The sequence below is a fragment of the Aspergillus sclerotioniger genome (genome assembly GCF_003184525.1).
Source record: "Aspergillus sclerotioniger CBS 115572 chromosome Unknown BO94scaffold_48, whole genome shotgun sequence".
In the NCBI taxonomy this organism is placed as follows: domain Eukaryota; kingdom Fungi; phylum Ascomycota; class Eurotiomycetes; order Eurotiales; family Aspergillaceae; genus Aspergillus; species Aspergillus sclerotioniger.
In genome coordinates, this window is record NW_020291038.1 from 139596 (window position 1) to 159175 (window position 19580).

Sequence of the window (19580 nt, forward strand, 5' to 3'; positions counted from 1 at the left end):
CAAACTCGACTTCGACTACGGTAGCTTCTTGGAAAGATCTCCATGGAAATTCGTTAAATTATCTGTTTGAATCGGCCTTGTCGGTAACCCACACCCAGTGGAGCACAGCTCAATCTCAACACCATGCAGCACGAAGACAGTCATTCTCATCATCCTCTAATACACTAAGACGGGAAGCACTCAGATGGCCAAAGAATAAGAATAAGAATAAACAATACCATCGGTTCTCATATCCAACAGAATTATGGCAAACGCAACGCATAACCAAACCACAGATGGCAGAAATCACTTGAATGCTTATTGACAAAAGGCAACACCACTATGCTCTCAGATAAACAAAAATCGCAACACTTTTTTCTCATCTCATTCCTTCTTCCTCCGTTTCCAAGACGATCCAGCGTCGGTCTAGGTGTGACAAGGGGTCATTTCGTGCATATAGCCATACTACTCTCTGTATCCCGGAAATCGAAAAAAGGGTAAGGTCAAAACTTTATACATCGGGTCGAAGTCAATGGCGAATTAAAGAGTTATAAGAAAGCCTCAATGCTGAAGGTCAATCCGCATTAGCCTCGTTCACGCAGGCAAGCTGCACGCTCTCACATGTGCTGGGGATGACTCACACGTCCACGTCGTCCCCCAGCAGGCTGTGTTTGAGCTGGCTGTGCCTGAGAATAGAACTGGGAAGGATATTGATACATCTGAGCGGAGCTCATGACAGGGCTGAATTGCTGAGGCGCATAAGCTGGCTGAGCCATCATAGAACCGGGGTTGATTGGGCCAGGACCTCCGCTCAAAGGAGCAGCTGGGGTCTGCAGAGTCCGAAGATTATCCGCCGCAGGCGCTCCAGCCGGGTACCCAAAGCCGGAGTTTCCCAAGCTCGGATACAGGCCCGAGGGCGAAAGGCCCCGAGATTGGGCTGCTAAGTAGGCCTGATACTGAATTTGTTGCTGTGTCAGAGGCACCAAGGGATCCTGACCGAAGCCCGTACCATTGACACCAACTCCGCCAACCCCATTGAGAGGGTTGATACCACCGGCAGAACCAAGGCTGTTCATTCCATTGATGCTGTAAGGATCAAAGGGAGAGGCGTTTTGCTGTTGCTCAGAAGCAACGGGTCGGGGGGCGTCCAGGCTTTGGCCGAGCATGGTAGGGAATTGTGCCCCATATTGTCTTTCCATGGAAGGCTGGGCACCGTAACTTGATGCCGCCTGCCGGGAAGTAGGACGGTGCTGTTGTTTTTCCGCGCCAACATGATCACGCCCATGGTGATTATCGCGAGCGCCGCCTCGAGAAGACAGGCCAACTTCATCCATCAAGCGCTTGTACCCTTGACTGGGGGTCGCCTTGAGTTTGGTAAGAACCTTTGATACATTCTTCACGACTTCTGCTCGCATGGTTTCGTCAAAGAACGGTGTGGTGAGAACCTTAAAGATCAGCGTCGCTCCTGATGTCTGGTCGCTCAGGATCTTCTCCAAGACCTCATCACCTGGGCTGAAGAATAGAGCCTTCAACACAATTTCACGAGCATCCGGTTCGTTGCGTTGGTTGATCACCTTCAAAACGGTCAGGTAAGCAACCTTGTGGGTGCAAAGGTGCACCAGGTGAGGAACCAGCCGCGGTGCGAGAACGGTACGGCGTCGGGGGAAAGTGCAGGTATCCAGGAACCAAGTCAACAACAAAGCCCCATTAGCATTGGTCGCAAGCTGGACGCTGTGCAGGGCAATGGCTGCAGCGAGCATGCGTTGCTGATCCTTCGAGGCGTGGTGACTTTCAAGGCAGGCTCGCATGGCCCGAGCACCAAAGCGGCCCTGCGCAATTTCCCACATTCGACTCAGCATTGTTTCGAAGATAAAATCATTGAATGGGGTACCAAAACGGAGACAGCACTGGAGAACATAGTTTCCGTATTGGTCTAGGAACAGCGGAACAGTGTATGGCCTGAGAGCATCCACGATCGCGTTCATCTGGTTTGGAGTCTTGGCAACGTCGATGATCTTCTGTGCTGCCCAGGTTCCATTCTTGTGAACGCCAATTTCGGCAAGGTGAGGTGAAATCGGTACGAGCATTTGCTCTTTGGTAGATTCCGAGCAGAATTCGAAGAGCTTCTGGACGACGGTGTTTCCAAGATAGTCCGACGCAAGCTCCGCGATTTCCGGTAGCATCGCAACTGCAGTCTCCTCAATCTCCTGGACTGAGCAAGCTCCGTTGTCGATCCTCTTCCGGATATCGCGGAGGCGGGGAGCATCGAACATCCGAGTCTGGCTAGGCTCGGAGATCGGAGGTATCTCATCTTCAAACGCATCAAAAGCAATGGCTCGGTGAATACTGGCACCAATGTTGTGAACATCATCCTCAGTAGCGCCGAAGTCTGTGACAATCTGCGCCATCTCTGGCTGAAGCTCGGCAAGGGAAGGTATCTGGGGTACATTGTTTCCGCTCTCCGGCCTTACGATACCATCAGGTCCGTTCATGCTCGGATCGGGGGTCGGAGATGACTGAGCCCCATTAACACCAGGCGTGCCGGAGGCAGAGGTACCAGGCACTTTAGCATATCCGATCCGGACTGGGCCCGCACCGGGGAAAATCTCCTTCCCGTTGAGAAGTGATTTAGCTTGGATGGCACTCTCGATGCGCTCGAAGTTAACGAAGCCACAGTTCTTGTGGGTCAGTACGCGGGTAGACTCGATTTTGCCGTACAGGCTGAAGATCGCCTCCAACGATGTGACAGTGGTGGAGACAGGGATACTACCAATCCACAAGGCACGAGTTGGGCCATCCTGGTTGTTTTCGTCTGCCATCTCTCCTGCTTGCCGCATAGTCATGTTAGGCGCGCCGCTTCCACCAAGATGCATTAGCTGTACAGCTTCTGACAACTCATCGTATTCGCCGCCTTCCGCGATATTGAGGTCAGCGGCGCTGAAACTGTTCTCAAGGCGGGATGGGGTCGCAAGGTAATTACGGATCGATGAGCGCTGGGGCGGTGCTTCCAGAATCCCAGCGGTCCTAGCACGAGGTCGGCTGGCCGACGCATGACTGGCAAATGCCTGTACAGCCAAGTTGTGTTGATGAATCTGAGCCTGGGTCGCAGCCAATTGGGCAGCCGTGGCGGCTGCAGAAGGCGTAACAGCACCGGAAGGAAGTTGCGAATAGCGACTCTCATATTCCAAATCCTCATCATCTGCGTACTTTTCTTTCGCATTTACGGAATATGACCGGATACGACTGTTGTTCTTCATCATGGCCAGTTCCGCCAGCAGAGGGGGCAAAGTGGACTGTTGTTGTTGCTGCTGTTGTTGCTGCTGCTGTTGGAGGAGCATGTCGACGGAGGGTCGCACAAGCGTGGCTCGTGCCTGTTGCGGGGTCTCCGCCAAGCCCAAGTAGTCCAGGGTCTTCACATCGGTATCAGCAAGTCCATCTCTGGAAAAAGACGAGTGACTGGGAGAGGCTGGCCCTTCGGAAGAGCGGATGCTTGTAAGCGTTGTCGCGCGATCACGTCCAGTTGCCCAACTGGTAGAAAACAAGGACGGCCCAAAAGGACCAGAAGATCCTAAAAAGTTCGCTCTCTGGGGCATAGAACCAGCTCGGAGACGTGAGAGAGAGCCTGCGCTGCTCCCACCAACAGTGGTTGCAGTCTTTGCACTTGTGTCGATACCAGAAACGCCGGATGGACGAAAAGGGCTAGTTGATGGCGTAGGGCGGGAGGTTTGGGGCATGTATGGTTGTTGCAGGTTCACCTCGTTCAGCGCACCCACAGGCGAAAATCTCGAGGGGACAGTGCCAGCTCTTGCTCTCCGGCCAGGGCTATTGATCGAGCCACTGGAGGTAGGTACCAAGTCTGGAAACCCTTCTTGGCTTGGAGACTCGGGAATGTTTTCACGGAGAGGGGTAGAATGACCGCTGGTCGGGGGTCCCCAAATACTGGGCGAAACGCCTTCCTCTGCTTGAATCTCTCGCGCTCTAGTATGTAGATAGTTGGCGTCAGTTGGCGGGAACCCGAAGGAGAGCACCTCAAGATAGTTAGGCTGCTTACCGCTTAGAATATAAACGAGCTCCAAGTTCATGAGAAGGGGATCCAGCCCCTAGCCTCGCGCCACCAATGGAGCCTGCAGCGCCATTCAGACCATTTGAGGAACCAAATGGCGACTTAATGGCAGCAGATGCAGACAGGTCACTAGGGGAGCTACGCCCTGTACTGGTCCCAGACATTGGTTGAGTAGTTGGGATATAATTGAGGTTCATGTGACCGTCCGGTCGTGAAACAGGGAGCATTATGAATTATTTCCCTCCACCTCAAATGAAGGTGGACACTGAACACCTCGTGTATGGATATGAGAAATGCAAGATAGTTGTCCAGTCGGTAATTAGGCTGTTCAATCCAAGGTTTGCCTCGTGAGAACCATGTGTGAATCCCACCTTGAGATGATCAAATGGTAATGGTCGATCTCCACGACCAACGAAGAGGACTGAAGCAATCAACAATGAATGGATTGATCAATAGACGTGACTCTTGACGCTCGAGGAAACCGGCGTTCTGTGCGTTCAGGCGCGAGTGGATATGCTTGTGGCGGAGGACTGGGTCCAAAGGAATACGTAAGCTTAAACGAGCACAGATATCCAGGAATCAGTGAGGAGACGAAATCGATCAAAGGGTTGTCGATAAGAGGTCCGTTATGCGTTAAGGCCAGTCAGGTTTGTCACACTGGGGGGAAGATAATCTTTGGACTAGTGCCCAGATCCGACTGCCACGATCCACCGTAGTAATTAGGTCTCGATTATTCCAAAATATCACTAATCCGCAGGGACCCGCTCGAAAAGACCGTAAGGACACGAGGGAATTGTGTGAGCAGGAGGAGGCCGAGCGAGGGGGACGAGGAAAAGGAACGCGGCAGTCGTAGTAGTGTACGGGGAAAGCCGAAAGGGTCGACGACTCTAAGGTGGCTGGAATAAATTGCGCGGCTTCGGGCAGAAGCCAGAAAAAGATACAATAATGGAAAAGACCGACAATGGGCGACACTAAAAGGGATACTGAATTGAAGGATTACTCAAAGAGAAGAGATTGGGGGGAGGAGAGGGGGGGAAGAGGAAAAGGTAAGACAGGAAAGGGGGCATGAAAGGAGGAAGCGTAAGAAAGAGATAGATGGCGGTGGGTGTGAAGAAGAGAGCTGCTCACTGCGCGGAGGGAAAAGGTAAAAGGTGGAAAAGAGACTTCGAGAGAAGGAAGAAGGCGGTTGGAGCTCACAGGTTGCCGGATCCCGGGGGGCATGTCATATCCACTCGTCTGGTTGGTTGGTCGGGTTCAACCATTTCGCCCTTTTATTCGTATGAACAAATAATATCATAGGTGGCTCGTTTTTAGGATACATGATTTATTCATTCAGTCCGCAGTATTGTATTCTCGTTGGTGAGGGATCCTGTCACATCCCCCATCCCCATCTTCCATCCCTTGATGCTCGTGCTCGTGCCCACTGCCCAACTGGCGATCGACCATTTTGTGCTGTGCTTGCTAAGTTGCTAGAACCCCCGGAGAGGGGGGCAGTCTGTCGGTTCGGTTCGATCGATCCCCTCATGATCCCGATTTTGGAGATGCTTCTAAATAGCGCAATTCTCCTCGGGTTTCCACACTCCCACAGTCGACCCCCCCAAATTCCCTGGGACTGTGTGCTATTCTCCCATGATATTTATATCGTTTAATATTTGTATCACCGTATCAGAGCCCCCGTGGCTACGTATCCTTTCTCATGGTTTCTCCTCCCAACTGATACGTAGGCTTCCACCATTATCATTATTATTCTCAACGGGTGTCTAATGCTAAAAGCGGAAATAGATCAGGCTAGGTGGAGTCGAGGCTTGGATAACATCAACAATTCTTCTGGTCACGGTCCAGTGACCCAGTGGCCCAGTGAACAACCGAGCAGACCACTTTCCTTGGTCCGATACTGTTCTCCCCTCACCAGTTCCACTTATATTCAACTTGATTGTGAATGAATGACAATCCACAAGAGGCCGCATTGCACTACAATGTTGAAACGTGATGATGTCCATATATATTACCCGGCAGCTCGATCTAATTCGGATCGGACTTTCATACGGCAATGGGATGCTTACCAATGGTCTTTCGACATCCTTGTCAGAGCTGAAACGGGAGGAATTCGGCCCAGCCTGGATGATTGACACGCTGAAACGTCCTAAACCCCGCATTCCACTGTCCGTCATGTGTTTTGACATGATGGTCCTGTTCATGTTGCACCCCCCCCCTGAATGAGGTAATGGACCTGCCTGAAACCAGTTCTTTTCACATGCGCAGGGTGACGTACAACCAGGTAAGCTTTCCAGCATTCACTAGCAGTTCACACCGTCCATACAGAGTACAGCGGCACATAAGGCTATGGGTGGCGGATACAAGCTCGTAGGACGAATTAACCAGCCCCTTTCATGTAGTCAATGGGGGGAGTGCAAGGGATGAAGACCTTTTGAGGTCTGCCCTGTTCTGGCTTCTGCTGCCAAGAGGCAGAGAAATCTTCTTACTCGAGAGAAATCATCGGCGGAGCTCTATGCAGGAACGCTGCTCCGTACTCCGTTCTCCGTACCACAATCCTTTTGGGCCTTCACTATGTAGAAAGCAGCAAAAGTAATGTTTGATCATAATGAAGCCGGACCCGAGGTCGATATTCAAAGCAGTACCTATGGACCTCAGTTACCAGGGTCACTGTGCCCGCAGCTGTGGTGCTCACGCACGGTACCTGACCCAGAGTATTCTTGGGGCGGGTTGAATGTTCGCGGTCCCTGGGAGACTCGAAGATGGCCACCATGCCCTATCACAATGTATAGAGACCAGCCGGAACCTTTGTTACACAGCAGGTGATCTCCTGGGTATTATTCAAGGGAAATTACTCCTTGTGACACCTGGACCTCGCATACAAGCCATCCCACGGAGCACGTGATTGGCTATATACCTGAGGCAGCCGTCGTTCACCGCCACTGCCCTGCTCCGTATTCGCAGTCATTTTCGGCACCGCCTTTCAGTTTCCAGAGCTTCCATGCATGCAATATAGGACATCCATAATCTGAGCTTTACTACCCTGCCCTTCTCCTCCACCTTGGATCTATACAAATGGTTATCTGAGGCGCTACTACCCTCTATGGCATTCTAGAATAATTAAATGGATAACAGTATCGGAACGTGTTACGCCCCGTCGATCCCATACGCGCCTAATACGACTCGCGTACCATCGTGATTTTACGGTCGGCATCCGATAGACAGTTGATATCCCTCTTTCGCTGGAGTCAAATCCAGTCTCATCCTTACGAAGAATGGCAGACGACCATGAGAGCCCCTCCTCCGTGGAAGCAGCGCCGGTAGAATCGCTCATCCAGGGGCGTGCAAAGCGAAGCACTGCTGGACTTCATATGTCAGCCCTCTTGGATGCCGCTGCAGACGATGACCTTGCGCTCTTGTTCGAGGAAGTTGAGGATGATAATGAGTTTGCAATCGAAGCAGATGAGGAAGGGGGGGAAGAGGATGATATGCGTTTTGAATCTTCCTCGGACGATGAGGATGACCAAGGACCTGACTCCCGGGCGGATGAAATGGAGGGCGAACAACAACTACAGAAGGAGGAGCGACAAGAACGAAAGAAGCGCAGGGCACAAGAAGATCTTCGATTCAAGATAACCAGCAAGAAGGTCAAAATCGATCCTACCGCCGTGTCCGCAGTGCCTGCTCCTCGCCCGAAAAAGAAGTCAGAACGTATCTCATGGATTCCCACGCCGGAGGAAGGGCCCACGCGATCGTCCTCTCGTCGCCAGACTATGCAGAACAAAGAACTTACGCATGCACGGCTCAAAGATAGCGAAGAAAAGCGCATCCGCCTCATAGCGACAATGGAGGAAGCAGCCAAAAGAAAAGCCCAGTTCAAGCCGAAGGAGATGACGCAAGCCGAGCGTCTTGCGGAAGCTGAAAGAGTGGAAAGACACAACAGCAAAAGTCTCAACCGGTGGGAGGAAATGGAAAAGAGGAAGGCTGAAGAAAGACTAGCAAAAATCGAAGCCCTTCAGAACCGCCGCCTTGAAGGCCCAGTCATGTCGTATTGGAGTGGCATAGCGACCTGGGTTAATGGTCGCTTAACGCGCATCGGCAAAGTCGAGGTCACGCCAAAACCAGAGAAGGAGGACAATGCACGCAGGAAAAGCAAGAAGATGGACAAAGAAAGCAAAAATGTGATAGAGCAAAAACCGACCGAGAATGCTGCTGCTGCTGGGCCTGCCACGTTGCAAACAGCCCCTCCTCCCACCCAGACTGAGGATTCTACGCTACCACAAACATCTGGCGACGGAGGGCTTGTCAAGCAAAACCAAGAACCTGGACAACAGCAACAACAACAAACAATTTCTGAACCCAGTCAAGACAATGGCGCAATACCGCAAGACAAACCCGCTGATACAATAGTGGAGGCTCCTGCGTCCTCTCATGCGCCTGCGGAGGCTGCTGCTGATCCTGTCCAGCCATCCACATCTGCGCTCAACGATGGGTCGGGTACAGAGGCAGCGCCAGACACGGCTTCTCCAAAGCCCGAGCCTGAGAAGATTGAGGGAGCTGTCGAGGCTCAGGCTACAGATGCAGCTCCACAGGAGGGAACTGCAGATGAAAGGCCGGGCGCACAACAACCAGATGAGACGCCTACACACGCAGCTGAAGCTCAACAGTCCACGTTGCAGGTGTCTGGTGAGAACTCGACTATTGAGTCCGAGAAGCAACCCGACCCTCCATCTGCGGAAGTGAAATCAGGTGAAGAATTGACAAAATCAGTCCCTGAGTCACCTGCAGCCACTCAGCCTGTTTCTGAGGCTGCTGCTACGGCACCACAGCAGCTTTCCCCTACTGCAGCCCCGGATGCTGCCGATGCCCCTCCACCGGCCGCCCTGCAAGAGACTACACCAACGTCAACACAATTGAGACAAGAGGCTCCGGGAATACATGTAGACCAGCCAGCTGTCTCAAATGAAGAGACTTCACAACCACAGGTCCCAGAGGTTCCTCCAGTTATAGAGCAAACCGGACGAAACCTTACGGTGTTGGAAAACTTCGATGACAAGACTGCCCACAGTCGCGAGTTCAGTATCTATTTCAACGCAAAGAAACCTGCTAGGCTAACGAGTATGCAAATCACCTTATTACCCCGCTGCATGCACGTGCGCCATGGTTATGCTAACAACACCCAACAGAAATTTCGTCTTCGCTCTGCGTTATTACATCACTTCCCTCGCGCTACCGGGACCCCGAAACGTCCTTGCCCTTCGCAAACTCCTACGCTTACAATGAAATCCGGCATACCGTGGCGCAGAAGTACAGTTGGAGCCCAATGCTTGGATGTTACATTGGTCCTGTCGGGGTTGCTGCGCGAGGAGTTCCGGCGCGGTTTCTCGGTGGTGCTGAAGCAGAAGAAGAACCTAAAGAAGAAGAAGAAGAAGCTAAAGGGGAAGCTAAAGAGGGCGAGCAGAGTGATAAGAACGGTGGCAACGAAGCTACTACGAACAAGACCGAGAGCGAACCAAAAGCTCCCTCTGGCGATGCGTCCACTACGTCTACCTCCAGTCCCTCGGCTGCAGCTGCACCCACACCCGCTGCGGCTACCGCGGGCGATCCGATGGAAATTGATACATGATTGTAGCATCCTGGATGCGAGGTCGGAAAAGCCGAATGGATTGTTCAGTTATTATTTATTGTACCCTGTCAAAGATACCCACTTCAATTATATCTATATCTCCATGTCTCGCGCAACTGATACAAATATCCATATTCACATGGCTACAGACATATCACACGTAATATCGATAGATAATATGCCAGGGCAAAAGCTAGCTACCCTGCTGAGCGCATGTACATGTAGCATATACTTATGCACGCCATAACGCTCCCTCGAACAATAGGGGTATCCAGTTCATGCACGACCATTCGATCCTCCCTCCTTCTCAGCCATAAATCGAACCCAGCCACCGAATCAAAATCCCCATTCAGCCCGACAAGTCCGTGCAAATCGCACACGACAATTCTCCCTCCCCACCATCTACCCACCGTGGTACCTATCTACTACTAATTACCCGACGCAAAAAGGAAAAAAGAAAAGCACGCAATAAGCCCCTATTGGCACGGAACTCTACGCACCACCACAACTAGATAGGTACTATTAGTAGGTAAGTAGGTAAGGTACCTACTTCCTATGGTTTGGGGGCTTAGACCCAACCGTAGAATGTTAGGTAGTGGCTTGAGGTTTCTTATCCCATCTGCATTTAGTCATTCGACGGAAGCCGACGGAAATTGTGTCACTGGCTGCGGATACACGGAATACAAAAGCTCCCCCTTTTCCTTTCCCCTCGCGGATCTCGAGTTCGTGGGTCTGGTGAACGTATGTATGTATGTATGTTGGAGGCGGAATGTTGCGGTGTAGGAAGTTAGATGTGGTCAGCGATTGCTATTAGATAGGTTGTGTGTCGTGATAGGTAGATAGGTAGAGTTTATTCAAGAAATGGATAAGGTTTTCATTGATAAAGAGAGAAGGATGGATGAAGGAATGCCGCATGCAACCGGGATGGTGGATGTCTTCCCATGTTGCCCTAATGCGGCAATCTTGCATGTGACATGGGAGGCCTTCTAATCAATCTATGGGGATGCATTTGGAGGATGGACGAATACGACGCAATGGGCGGGCTTTTCGTTTAGTTTTCTATCGGTTTTTGTTCGACTCGTAGTGAAGAATTCGGTATGGATGGATGGATGCCCCCGCTGAACCCTCATTCGGGTAGAATACATCATAGCACAGCACCAAGGGTTTCACAACGTTTGTCCCGTGGCATTGTACGGGGTCATAGCAGCAAAGGCTCCAGGCCAGATTGAAATAAAATGCAATTCGCATTGCCCTGTATGGGGTACAGAAAGTGAGGCTGGCGTTGACTTACCTAACTCCAAAAGAACCACATCTAGACAGTGGAGGAAAACGTCAGCAAACAAACCCTTGAGGTAAAGTGGATGACTACTTGGCTCCATCATCAGTCCAGACTCACCGCCACGGTCGAGACAACGTGCGGACACATGGGGCCCTGGATTCGGAGCATCGATATGAATGGTGGTGTGTATGTAGTAAGGCAGAAAGGGGTCGATCCCTGGAACGGCTGGGTGGGCATCCCCATCGGTCAGTGAGTTAATAACATCCAATCTCAACGTCGCATGTATAAATATTTGCTAATGGATGAAGGGAGTTGATCCACAGGCCGATCGAGGACAGGTCACTTCATTTTCCACAGAAGTAAAACAGATTAATCACCAGGGACCGGATTAGTGAGGGGCGGTTGTTCTCGGGAAAAGGGCTATGTATCATTCATTGTATCTAAACGGGCTGTTGTTGCTCGTTGGTGACATTGCCCCACCACCATTTGACTCGATCTCAGTAGCATCATAGACTGATTCTGAACGTTACAATCGCCGATGGCATTGTAATTCTATTTTGAAAAATCTGTCGCGGGTGGGACTGGCGAAGTATGAAGAGAATATTTTTGTTTTTGCCCCAGAAAATTGTCTCATCTATTTCCGTCTATCAACGACGGCTCTGGCTTCGCCTCATGATGATGATGATGATGATGACCAGCTGAGTAGGCCACTTCCGGCTCGGTCTTTTGTTTTTGCTGCCTAGCTTTCCCCTCTTCTCTGTTGCCTTCCTCCTCCTCCTCCTCCTTACTACCACCGAAAAAGCAAAACTAGTCGAGGCATTTATGGCGTCACCCATTATATGCTGTGCCGAAACGAGGGACAGGAATATGGCATTTCCTTGTTTGCCAGCCAAGATTAACTCAGGGCTGCCTCCCTGGCGTCCAGTTCCGAGTCAGTGATCCCGTACTGCCATATGGCTCGATCATTGGATCTAACGGCGGTTGATCCTGCCGCACAGATCCAACCAGGGAGCGTGGATACTGCAGAAAAGGACTGAATACTCGGTGGAGCAGCCGTCCATGTGTAAGCCTGTACGTCAAGCATTGGCCGGTCCCCCTTGAACCCGGCCCCCGGGGCACTTGTCTAGACCAGCAGGTGTGGAGCTGGAGGGGGTTTACAGCTGACGCTCCGCGTCGATGATGGGTGCCCGATTTGAGGTGCTAAACTGGGCTGGTCGGCAGTGATGATCAGAACTGGCAGCCTCGCGTCGCAGAGATTCAGCCAGGCCAAGGCGACATGTCATCCGAAGGAGACGGATGATTGGGGGCCTGGAATTCTTCCATCCCCCGATAAGCGTGGTTCGGTCGGTTAAGGGAAAAAAGTCCAAGATCGGAATTGCAAGAAAAGCCAACCGGGCATATGAGGGGCAATGGGAAGGGGGGTTCTATCGTTATCCGAGCTCTGTTATGCCAGTAATCATCACGGTGGACGCGGCGGTGGTGACCTTATCGCGATGGTACCCCGCCTGGATAAAAGAATCCCTCCCGAACTAGTGTACCTAAGTGCGTACGAGTACCATATAAGAACAAGGGAAGGAAACAACGGATTCGGAGAAGGTTGGATTCTTGGGTTCTCTCTTTTTTTTTCTTTTCTGTTTTGTGTGTGCTTCGTCTTCCATCCACACTTCTCTCTCCACCGGATCCAGAGTCACGGCTAAATATAGCCCATGCACAAGGGAGCAGCCAAAAAGTCGTTTCAGCGGAGCATTGCAACGTTCCCCAGTCATATATTCCCGTACGCGGAGTGGATTAGGTCATCTGCGGGTGGTGAGGTAAGCCGATTTTGTTGTGTACCTTCCCCATCCAGAAGGGACGATTGCGCGTTGAGCTGCCTGCCTCAGGCATCCGCAGCAAGTCTAGAACCTCCTTCCCCCAGCCCCATGGCGTGACTCCATTCGAGTCTCGCCTTCCCTCCCGGGCCTGACGTGCTCGGGCGTCACATCGCCCCGGGGGGGTGAAAGTGGTCACTGGTCACAGTAGCGAGAGCCCGGATGGATGGACACCTGGGGATGCTAAAAAAGAGGCCAAGGCTAACCCCCGTCCCCATCATGCTTTCTTCATGTAGGTGGAACAGAGTTCTAGAATTTCCGTTGCTCGATTCGATTCCCCAGCTCTGGATATATCTATCCGGCTGGTCGCTTGCCTCTGCCCTCTGCCCTCTGGGGTTCCTATCGTAAGACGCAAACAGCCTCAGCTCAGTTTCTCGACTGCCACAACAGGAACACTATCGGACTACCCTTTTATTCTTATATTCTCACGCCGGCATCCCTCTTTCAGCACCGCCCATTTATTCTCCGAGCGATTTTTGGTTGCCAACCGGCTGCACGATACTCTCATCCACCGCCACTTAATAATCCCGCATAACACCACTCCGCCCTTTTTTGGTATCAGGCCCATTGCACGTGCGGTGTACCTTGGAGAAGACGGCTACCTGGTTTATAAGAAAAGGGGGAAACCAAAAAAACATCAGAACAAAAGGCATTTCACGCAGGGAGAAAATAAACATTCCTTAGGTATGTGAGTCCCCTTCCTCGCCAGCTATATTTATCTTCTTGGTCGTTTGTTCTGTTTACTATTATTACCATTTTTTACCATTTTCTGGGCGGGTTTGGTTTTGTCCCTTATCTCTCCCCACTCAGAGGCCGATGATAACGGTCCAGTCAGCCCGGCCCCCCCGTTGTCTGTAGTGAGACTGGTTTCATTTGTGACCTATCTGACCTTCCTGGTGCCACAGCAGATACACACAGAGCAGGAAGAAAAAAAGCTTATCGTCGTGGCTATTATCATCATCAAGAATTTGCAGTTTGCCCGCTACATATTTGCCTCATTGCCGGGGTTTCCAAAAGAAAAAAATCACTCAGGGTTGTATTCTCATTCGCCCCGTTCGCTGGAGGGATTCAGCACATGCCATTTCTCTGAACAAGGACGAGGCGATATTACGAAACTATAGCATCCAGTACGACCGTCCGAGACAATTGGTCCAACCAATTGCGCCGTCGGATCCCTGCTAGACGCAAATCCCTCATACTTCTGACCCCATAGGGGCAACCTCTCGTGCTCCACAACTGGCGCGGTTCGGCGCAAGGTACCATCGCCGAACTATCTCAGATAGATAATTTTTCTTTTGGACGAGTGTTATATTTATACTTAACTAAGCCCTCACCGCCATCAATGACTCAAAGCAACAACCATCATCGCCGCACCTCCTCGGGCTCCAATGTCCCTAAGCTGAGGACCTCCCGGCCGGCTCTACATCGGAAAGGCACATCCTTTGTGAACCACTCCATCTCCAAACTAGGCTCTGGACAGATCACCAAGCAGTTTGAATCGGAGGACGACCAGCAGCCCGAAATGGCGGCCAGTTTTCTCAACTTTTGGTATGTGCTACTGATCTCCCGCTATGTCTTTCATCCTTTACCATTCCCAGCATGGTTGCTTTTGCAAACCTTCCCACGGCGCCGTTAACCTGTCGCTTACTTCCCTTGCATGCTAAATGCTTCGCTTATCTTCAGAATCGAAGCTAACTGATCTACAGCGCCATGTGCGAGAAACAGATAACAGTGCCTGACAACTCCCTCCTATATTGCAGCGAAAGGTATGAGTCCCTCCTTATCGCGCCACAGCCTTGACACATGCACAGCCTCCGCGGTTGGTTTAAATTCCAACGCGGGCCCCTGGCCCTCCCTTTGTCTTTCCATCTTCATTTCCCTTTCGGAACCGTCTACTAATACTTACTCTTTCCAGCTGTCGTCGCAAAGACTCCCACAAACCCCTTTCCGCCTCCTTCTCATCAAACTCCTCGATGTCTTCTACAACCACTCCTCCTACCTCCCCCCCTATGTCACCTCGGATAATTGTAGCACCCATGACTCCCACGCGTGGTGCCCTCAGATCGTCCATCTCCTCCAGGATACCCGGCGAATGGAATGATGCCAAAACGGATCAGGATCCCTCCGAATGGAAGCCAGTGATACCAATGGGATCTGGTGCAAGCTCCCTGGCTTCCTCGGAAGCCTGGCAATACCTGTCCCAGTTTCACGGTGATGATGCCGTGATGCCTGCCCGTCGCCCCCGGTTCGAACACCGTAGTTCGACAAGCCTGTCGACGCTCATGAGTGCTACGGGACCTGTCCCATCACTCATGCACACCCCGTCTACCGCTGCATCGTCGTTCAGCAGCAATGGGTCGGACTATATGAGCTATGTGCATGACACGGCCTACCGCCCACTGCCCCCTCGGCACAACCCCTACTTCTCTGGCTGCTCAAGTGCCACGAAAGGGGTTGAACTGGTTGTGCCTCATGTGCATATCCCCGCGGAAGATGTTTCCGCTGTTGACATTTCCAACGACGGGTCGATCTTTCCTGCCAGCAGTGCGCTGTGGGATGAGAAGCCTAGTGGAAAGGCACCTAGCTTGAGTACGGTTCTGGGTTCCTCAAACTCTGATGTACCTGCCCGTTCCCTGGAGGAGTCTTCATGACGGCCATTGTCACGACTCTGCAGCGCTTCTAAGCGACTGATACTTCCAATAATCAGTCGACATCGCAAGTGCCCGGATACTGTGCATGCGTGTCATTGAAAGGGCTAGGCTTGGCACCTTGTTTTTATTCATTTCTTCTGGTCTTCTGGTTTCAGTCATTTGGTAATATGCAGACATTGAGCGGGAAAAGGCAATAGAGTCAACATGAGAGATACGAAGCGACGGATGATAGGCGTGGAAATGGCACCTTCCTTTCGGACATTGAGCTCATAGCGGATGCTTGGAATAGATTCTTAATACCACACGGACCTCGGGCATGTGTATAGGCGAGCAGGGATTTTCATATAGAACTGAACAAGATTCAATCACATATTAAAAAACCGTTAATTAACTTGTGACATGTCCGAAGACCGAGCCAAAGATACCATTGACAGCGTAGGTGCAGAATCAGTTAGCTGTCAACCTGCTGTCAGACAACTACCGAATAGGCTGTCATATCGCTGACTAAGCATTTATAGTTAACGTATTCGGTAAGCGAGCTGCGCATGTAAGCGAGCTGCGCACCTCACGCGTCTTAGCTCCTGTCAAAAACCTCACTCAATTCAACCACCAGCCATGCCTCCAAAAGCGTGTCAAAATGCTAGAAATCAAGCTGAGCAGGAAAGGAGGATTCTATTAACAATTTCAGCTATTAAGAATAAAGATTGTCCATCTATTTATCAAGCAGCACAATCTTATGCTATTCCTGAATCTACCTTACATACAAGGCTCCGTGGAGCAACCTTTCAAGCAGAAACACGTGCCAACTCTCATAAACTAACTTAAAATAAAGAGAAATTGCTTATATAATAGATATTATCACTTATTCAATGTGGAGCACCTCTCTGACTGTCTCATATATAAGAAATGGCTAATATTCTTCTTACTGCCCGTGATACTACACTTATTTAATTAGTTGGAAAGAAATAGGTCTATAACTTTATCTAAAGATATAATGAATTAAAGACATACTTCTCTAGACGATATGACTATTAGCATGCTTAATATAAAGATCTTAAGATTATTAAGAAGTGGTTTGACCATGTATAAATCACTATAATATAGTATGGAATTGTATCTGAAGATATCTATAACTTTAATAAGACTAGCTTTGTTATAGGTTTAGTAGTTACTGCTTGAGTAATTATTAAAGCTGACTATTATGAAAGAACATCTCTCATATAGTCAGGGAATTGGGAATAAGTTACTTCTATTAAGTATATTAATGCTTCTGGATGGGCCCTTCCATTATACATTATCTTTAAGGGAAAGATTTATATAGAAAGCTAGTATTAGAGTGATTTATCACATAACTGAAGGATTAAAATTAGTCTAAATAACTGGACTAATGATAAAATAAGCCTTTACTAGCTTTAAAACCTCTTTCTTCCTGCTATTACTGGCTGTATAACTGGGAAATATTATCTTCTAGTTCTTGATAACTATGGTAGTCATTTAATACCTCAATTTGACTAGATATATAATAAGAATAATATTATTCCTATTTATATACTTGCTCATTCTTCATATTTACTATAATCTCTGAATATTGGCTGTTTTTTATTATTAAAGCGTGTATATAGATACTTAGTGGAGAAGAAAATATACTTTAGATTTAATTATATTGATAAGCTTGATTTTTTTAAGACTTTCTTCAAGGCTTATACAGTAACCTATATTACTAGCAATATCTGCAGTGGTTTTTCTGCTACTAGACTAGTTTTATATAATCCAGAGTAAGTATTTAATCAGTTAAATATTTAACTAAGGATCCCAATACCACTAGATAGTCAGTCAACTCATTCAATGCTTAAGACACCCTACACCACCAGATAGCTTGAAAAGCAGGCATCTATAGTGAGAAGAAAGCTTTAAAGATGTGTATAAGAGCAGGAAGGCTCTCAAAGCCCTATCTTTTCTTTAGAAATATGGCTGGACAAGATTATTAAATATAGTAAATTAGCTCTAAATAAGACAGCTCTTGCGCGTCAAGAAATTTGTGATTTACAAGTTGTAAATAAGACACAGCTTTAAAAAAGAAAGAAGTCTATTAAGTAACTTACTGCTATAAAGGGTCTTTTTATTCAGGAGAGCCAGAAGCGATTTCAGCAGGAGAATCAGGTTTTTAAAGCTTAAGATACTCTATCTAGAGATCTAGAGCTTTTTATAGTTGGGCTTTGTGTACGCGCTTTGCTACAGTATTTTAATTATCATATTCAGGAGCATATTAGGATTAGATGTTCTAATCCATCTAGTAATTAGTTTTATATAGAAATACAATTGGTTGGTTGGTAAAAAGGTGCTTGAATCTCACCTAGTCATGGAAATCGGGTGGAAGTGCGCAGCTCGCTTACATGCGCAGCTCGCTTACCGAATACGTTAACTATATAACGTAATCGGTGGGCGAGCGGGCCACCTCACGCGTTTTTGGCCGCGGTTGGAAACCTCGCTCAACCCAACCACCAACCATGCCTCCAAAATCGCGTCAAAATTCAAGAAATTCAATTGAGCAGGAGGGTAGGATTCTACTAGCAGTTACTGCTTTAAAAAGTAAGGAAATCTGCAATATTCGCGAAGCAGCACGTCTTTATAATGTTCCACGTACAACCCTCCAACGACGATTAAATGGCCATACTTTTCGAGCAGAGACACGCGCAAATAGTCATAAAATGACTCAAAATGAAGAATGTTCGCTAGTCAGATGGATCTTATCACTAGATCAATATGGAGCACCTCCTCGGCCATCTCATGTACGAGAAATGGCTAATATTCTCCTTTCTCAATGTGGTATTACACCTATTTAATTCGTTGGAGAGAAATGGGTATACAACTTTATTCAACACCATAACAAATTAAAGATATGCTTTTCTCAAAGATATGACTATCAACGTGCTCAATGCGAGGACCTTAAAATTATTAGGGAGTGGTTTGACTGTATATAAATCACTATAATGCAGAATGGGATTGTACCTGAAGATATCTATAACTTTGATGAGACTGGCTTTGCTATAGGCTTGGTAGCTACTGCTAAAGTAGTTACTAGAGCTGATTTCTATGGGAAAGCACCTCTTGTACAGCCAGGTAATCGAGAATAGGTTACTTCTATTGAATATATTAATGTTTCTAGATGGGCTCTTCCACCATGCATTATCTTCAAAGGAAAGGTCCATATAGAGGGCTGGTACCAAGGCACTCTACTACATGACTGGAGAATTGAGCTTAGTCCTAATGGCTGGACTAGTGATGAAATAAGCCTTCGCTGGCTTAAGAAGCTCTTTATTCCTGCAACTACTAGCTGTACTACTGGGAAATATTGCCTTCTAGTTCTTGATGGCCATGGGAGTCATTTAACACCTCAATTTGACTAGATATGCAGTAAGAATAATATTATTTCTATCTGTATGCCTGCTTATTCTTCGCATTTACTGCAGCCTCTAGATGTTGGCTGTTTTTCATCATTAAAGCGTGCATATGGACGCTTAGTGGAAACTAAGATACGTCTTGGATTCAACCATATTAATAAGCTTGACTTTCTTGAAGCCTTTCCTCAGGCGCGTGCAGAGATCTATACTACTAGTAATATTTATAGTGGTTTCTCTGCTACTGGGCTAGTTCCATATAATCCAGAAAGTGTGCTCAGTCAGCTTAATATTCAGCTGAATACACCTACACCACCAGGCAGTCGGTCAACTAATTCAGTGCCTAAAACACCTCATAATCTTCGTCAGCTAGAGAAGCAAGCATCTATAATCAAGAAGCTACTAAGAGCACGCATACAGAGTCCTTCTTCTCCTACAAAGACCGCGCTAGATCAACTTGTTAAAGGATGTGAAATGGCAATGAACAGCGCTGTTATTTTAGCGCAAGAAAACCACGATCTACGAGTTGCACATGAGAAACAGCTTCAAAAGCGCAAGAGATCTACTAGGCAGCTTGCTACTGCAGAGGGTCTTTCTATCCAGGAGGGCCAGGAGCGATTTCAGCAAGAGAATATAGTCTCTGAAGTTCAAGATACTATATTTCAAGATATAGGACTGCCTGCAGTTGAACCACGCATACGGGCGCCACCACGTTGCAGTGA

General features: G+C 48.8%; 5 protein-coding genes across 5 annotated transcripts; 4 read left to right on the forward strand and 1 right to left on the reverse strand.

Annotated features, from left to right (window-relative positions):
* Positions 1-596: 596 nt before the first annotated feature.
* Positions 597-4269, reverse strand: BO94DRAFT_479002 (putative RNA binding protein Jsn1; the record flags this gene model as incomplete). The annotated part of the gene is made up of 2 exons (XM_025608726.1): positions 597-3957; positions 4031-4269. The coding sequence occupies 2 exons, from the start codon at positions 4267-4269 to the stop codon at positions 597-599; spliced, it is 3600 nt and encodes a 1199-aa protein (XP_025461912.1).
* A 2779-nt stretch (positions 4270-7048) lies between these two features.
* On the forward strand, positions 7049-9776 carry BO94DRAFT_579556 (putative signal transducer). The gene is made up of 2 exons (XM_025615278.1): positions 7049-9154; positions 9223-9776. The coding sequence occupies exons 1-2, from the start codon at positions 7312-7314 to the stop codon at positions 9660-9662; spliced, it is 2283 nt and encodes a 760-aa protein (XP_025461913.1). The 5' UTR covers positions 7049-7311; the 3' UTR covers positions 9663-9776.
* A 2460-nt stretch (positions 9777-12236) lies between these two features.
* Positions 12237-12805, forward strand: BO94DRAFT_309562 (uncharacterized protein). Its single transcript, XM_025606812.1, has one exon. It carries the CDS (start codon positions 12351-12353, stop codon positions 12636-12638), a length of 288 nt encoding a protein of 95 aa, XP_025461914.1. The 5' UTR covers positions 12237-12350; the 3' UTR covers positions 12639-12805.
* On the forward strand, positions 12385-14041 carry BO94DRAFT_309580 (uncharacterized protein). The gene is made up of 3 exons (XM_025606813.1): positions 12385-12752; positions 13046-13493; positions 13641-14041. Exons 1-3 carry the CDS (start codon positions 12648-12650, stop codon positions 13928-13930), a joined length of 843 nt encoding a protein of 280 aa, XP_025461915.1. The 5' UTR covers positions 12385-12647; the 3' UTR covers positions 13931-14041.
* A 110-nt stretch (positions 14042-14151) lies between these two features.
* On the forward strand, positions 14152-15460 carry BO94DRAFT_478967 (uncharacterized protein; the record flags this gene model as incomplete). The annotated part of the gene is made up of 3 exons (XM_025608721.1): positions 14152-14357; positions 14516-14575; positions 14725-15460. The coding sequence occupies 3 exons, from the start codon at positions 14152-14154 to the stop codon at positions 15458-15460; spliced, it is 1002 nt and encodes a 333-aa protein (XP_025461916.1).
* Positions 15461-19580: the final 4120 nt, after the last annotated feature.

Coding starts and splice junctions, on each gene's coding strand:
- BO94DRAFT_309580 (XM_025606813.1), top strand. CDS start 12,648: ATGCACAAGGGAGCAGCCAAAAAGTCGTTTCAGCGGAGCATTGCAACG. Junction 12,753..13,045: donor GGTCATCTGCGGGTGGTGAG/GTAAGCCGATTT, acceptor TTCTTCATGTAG/GTGGAACAGAGTTCTAGAAT. Junction 13,494..13,640: donor AGAAAATAAACATTCCTTAG/GTATGTGAGTCC, acceptor ATAACGGTCCAG/TCAGCCCGGCCCCCCCGTTG.
- BO94DRAFT_309562 (XM_025606812.1), top strand. CDS start 12,351: ATGGGAAGGGGGGTTCTATCGTTATCCGAGCTCTGTTATGCCAGTAAT.
- BO94DRAFT_579556 (XM_025615278.1), top strand. CDS start 7,312: ATGGCAGACGACCATGAGAGCCCCTCCTCCGTGGAAGCAGCGCCGGTA. Junction 9,155..9,222: donor GAAACCTGCTAGGCTAACGA/GTATGCAAATCA, acceptor AACACCCAACAG/AAATTTCGTCTTCGCTCTGC.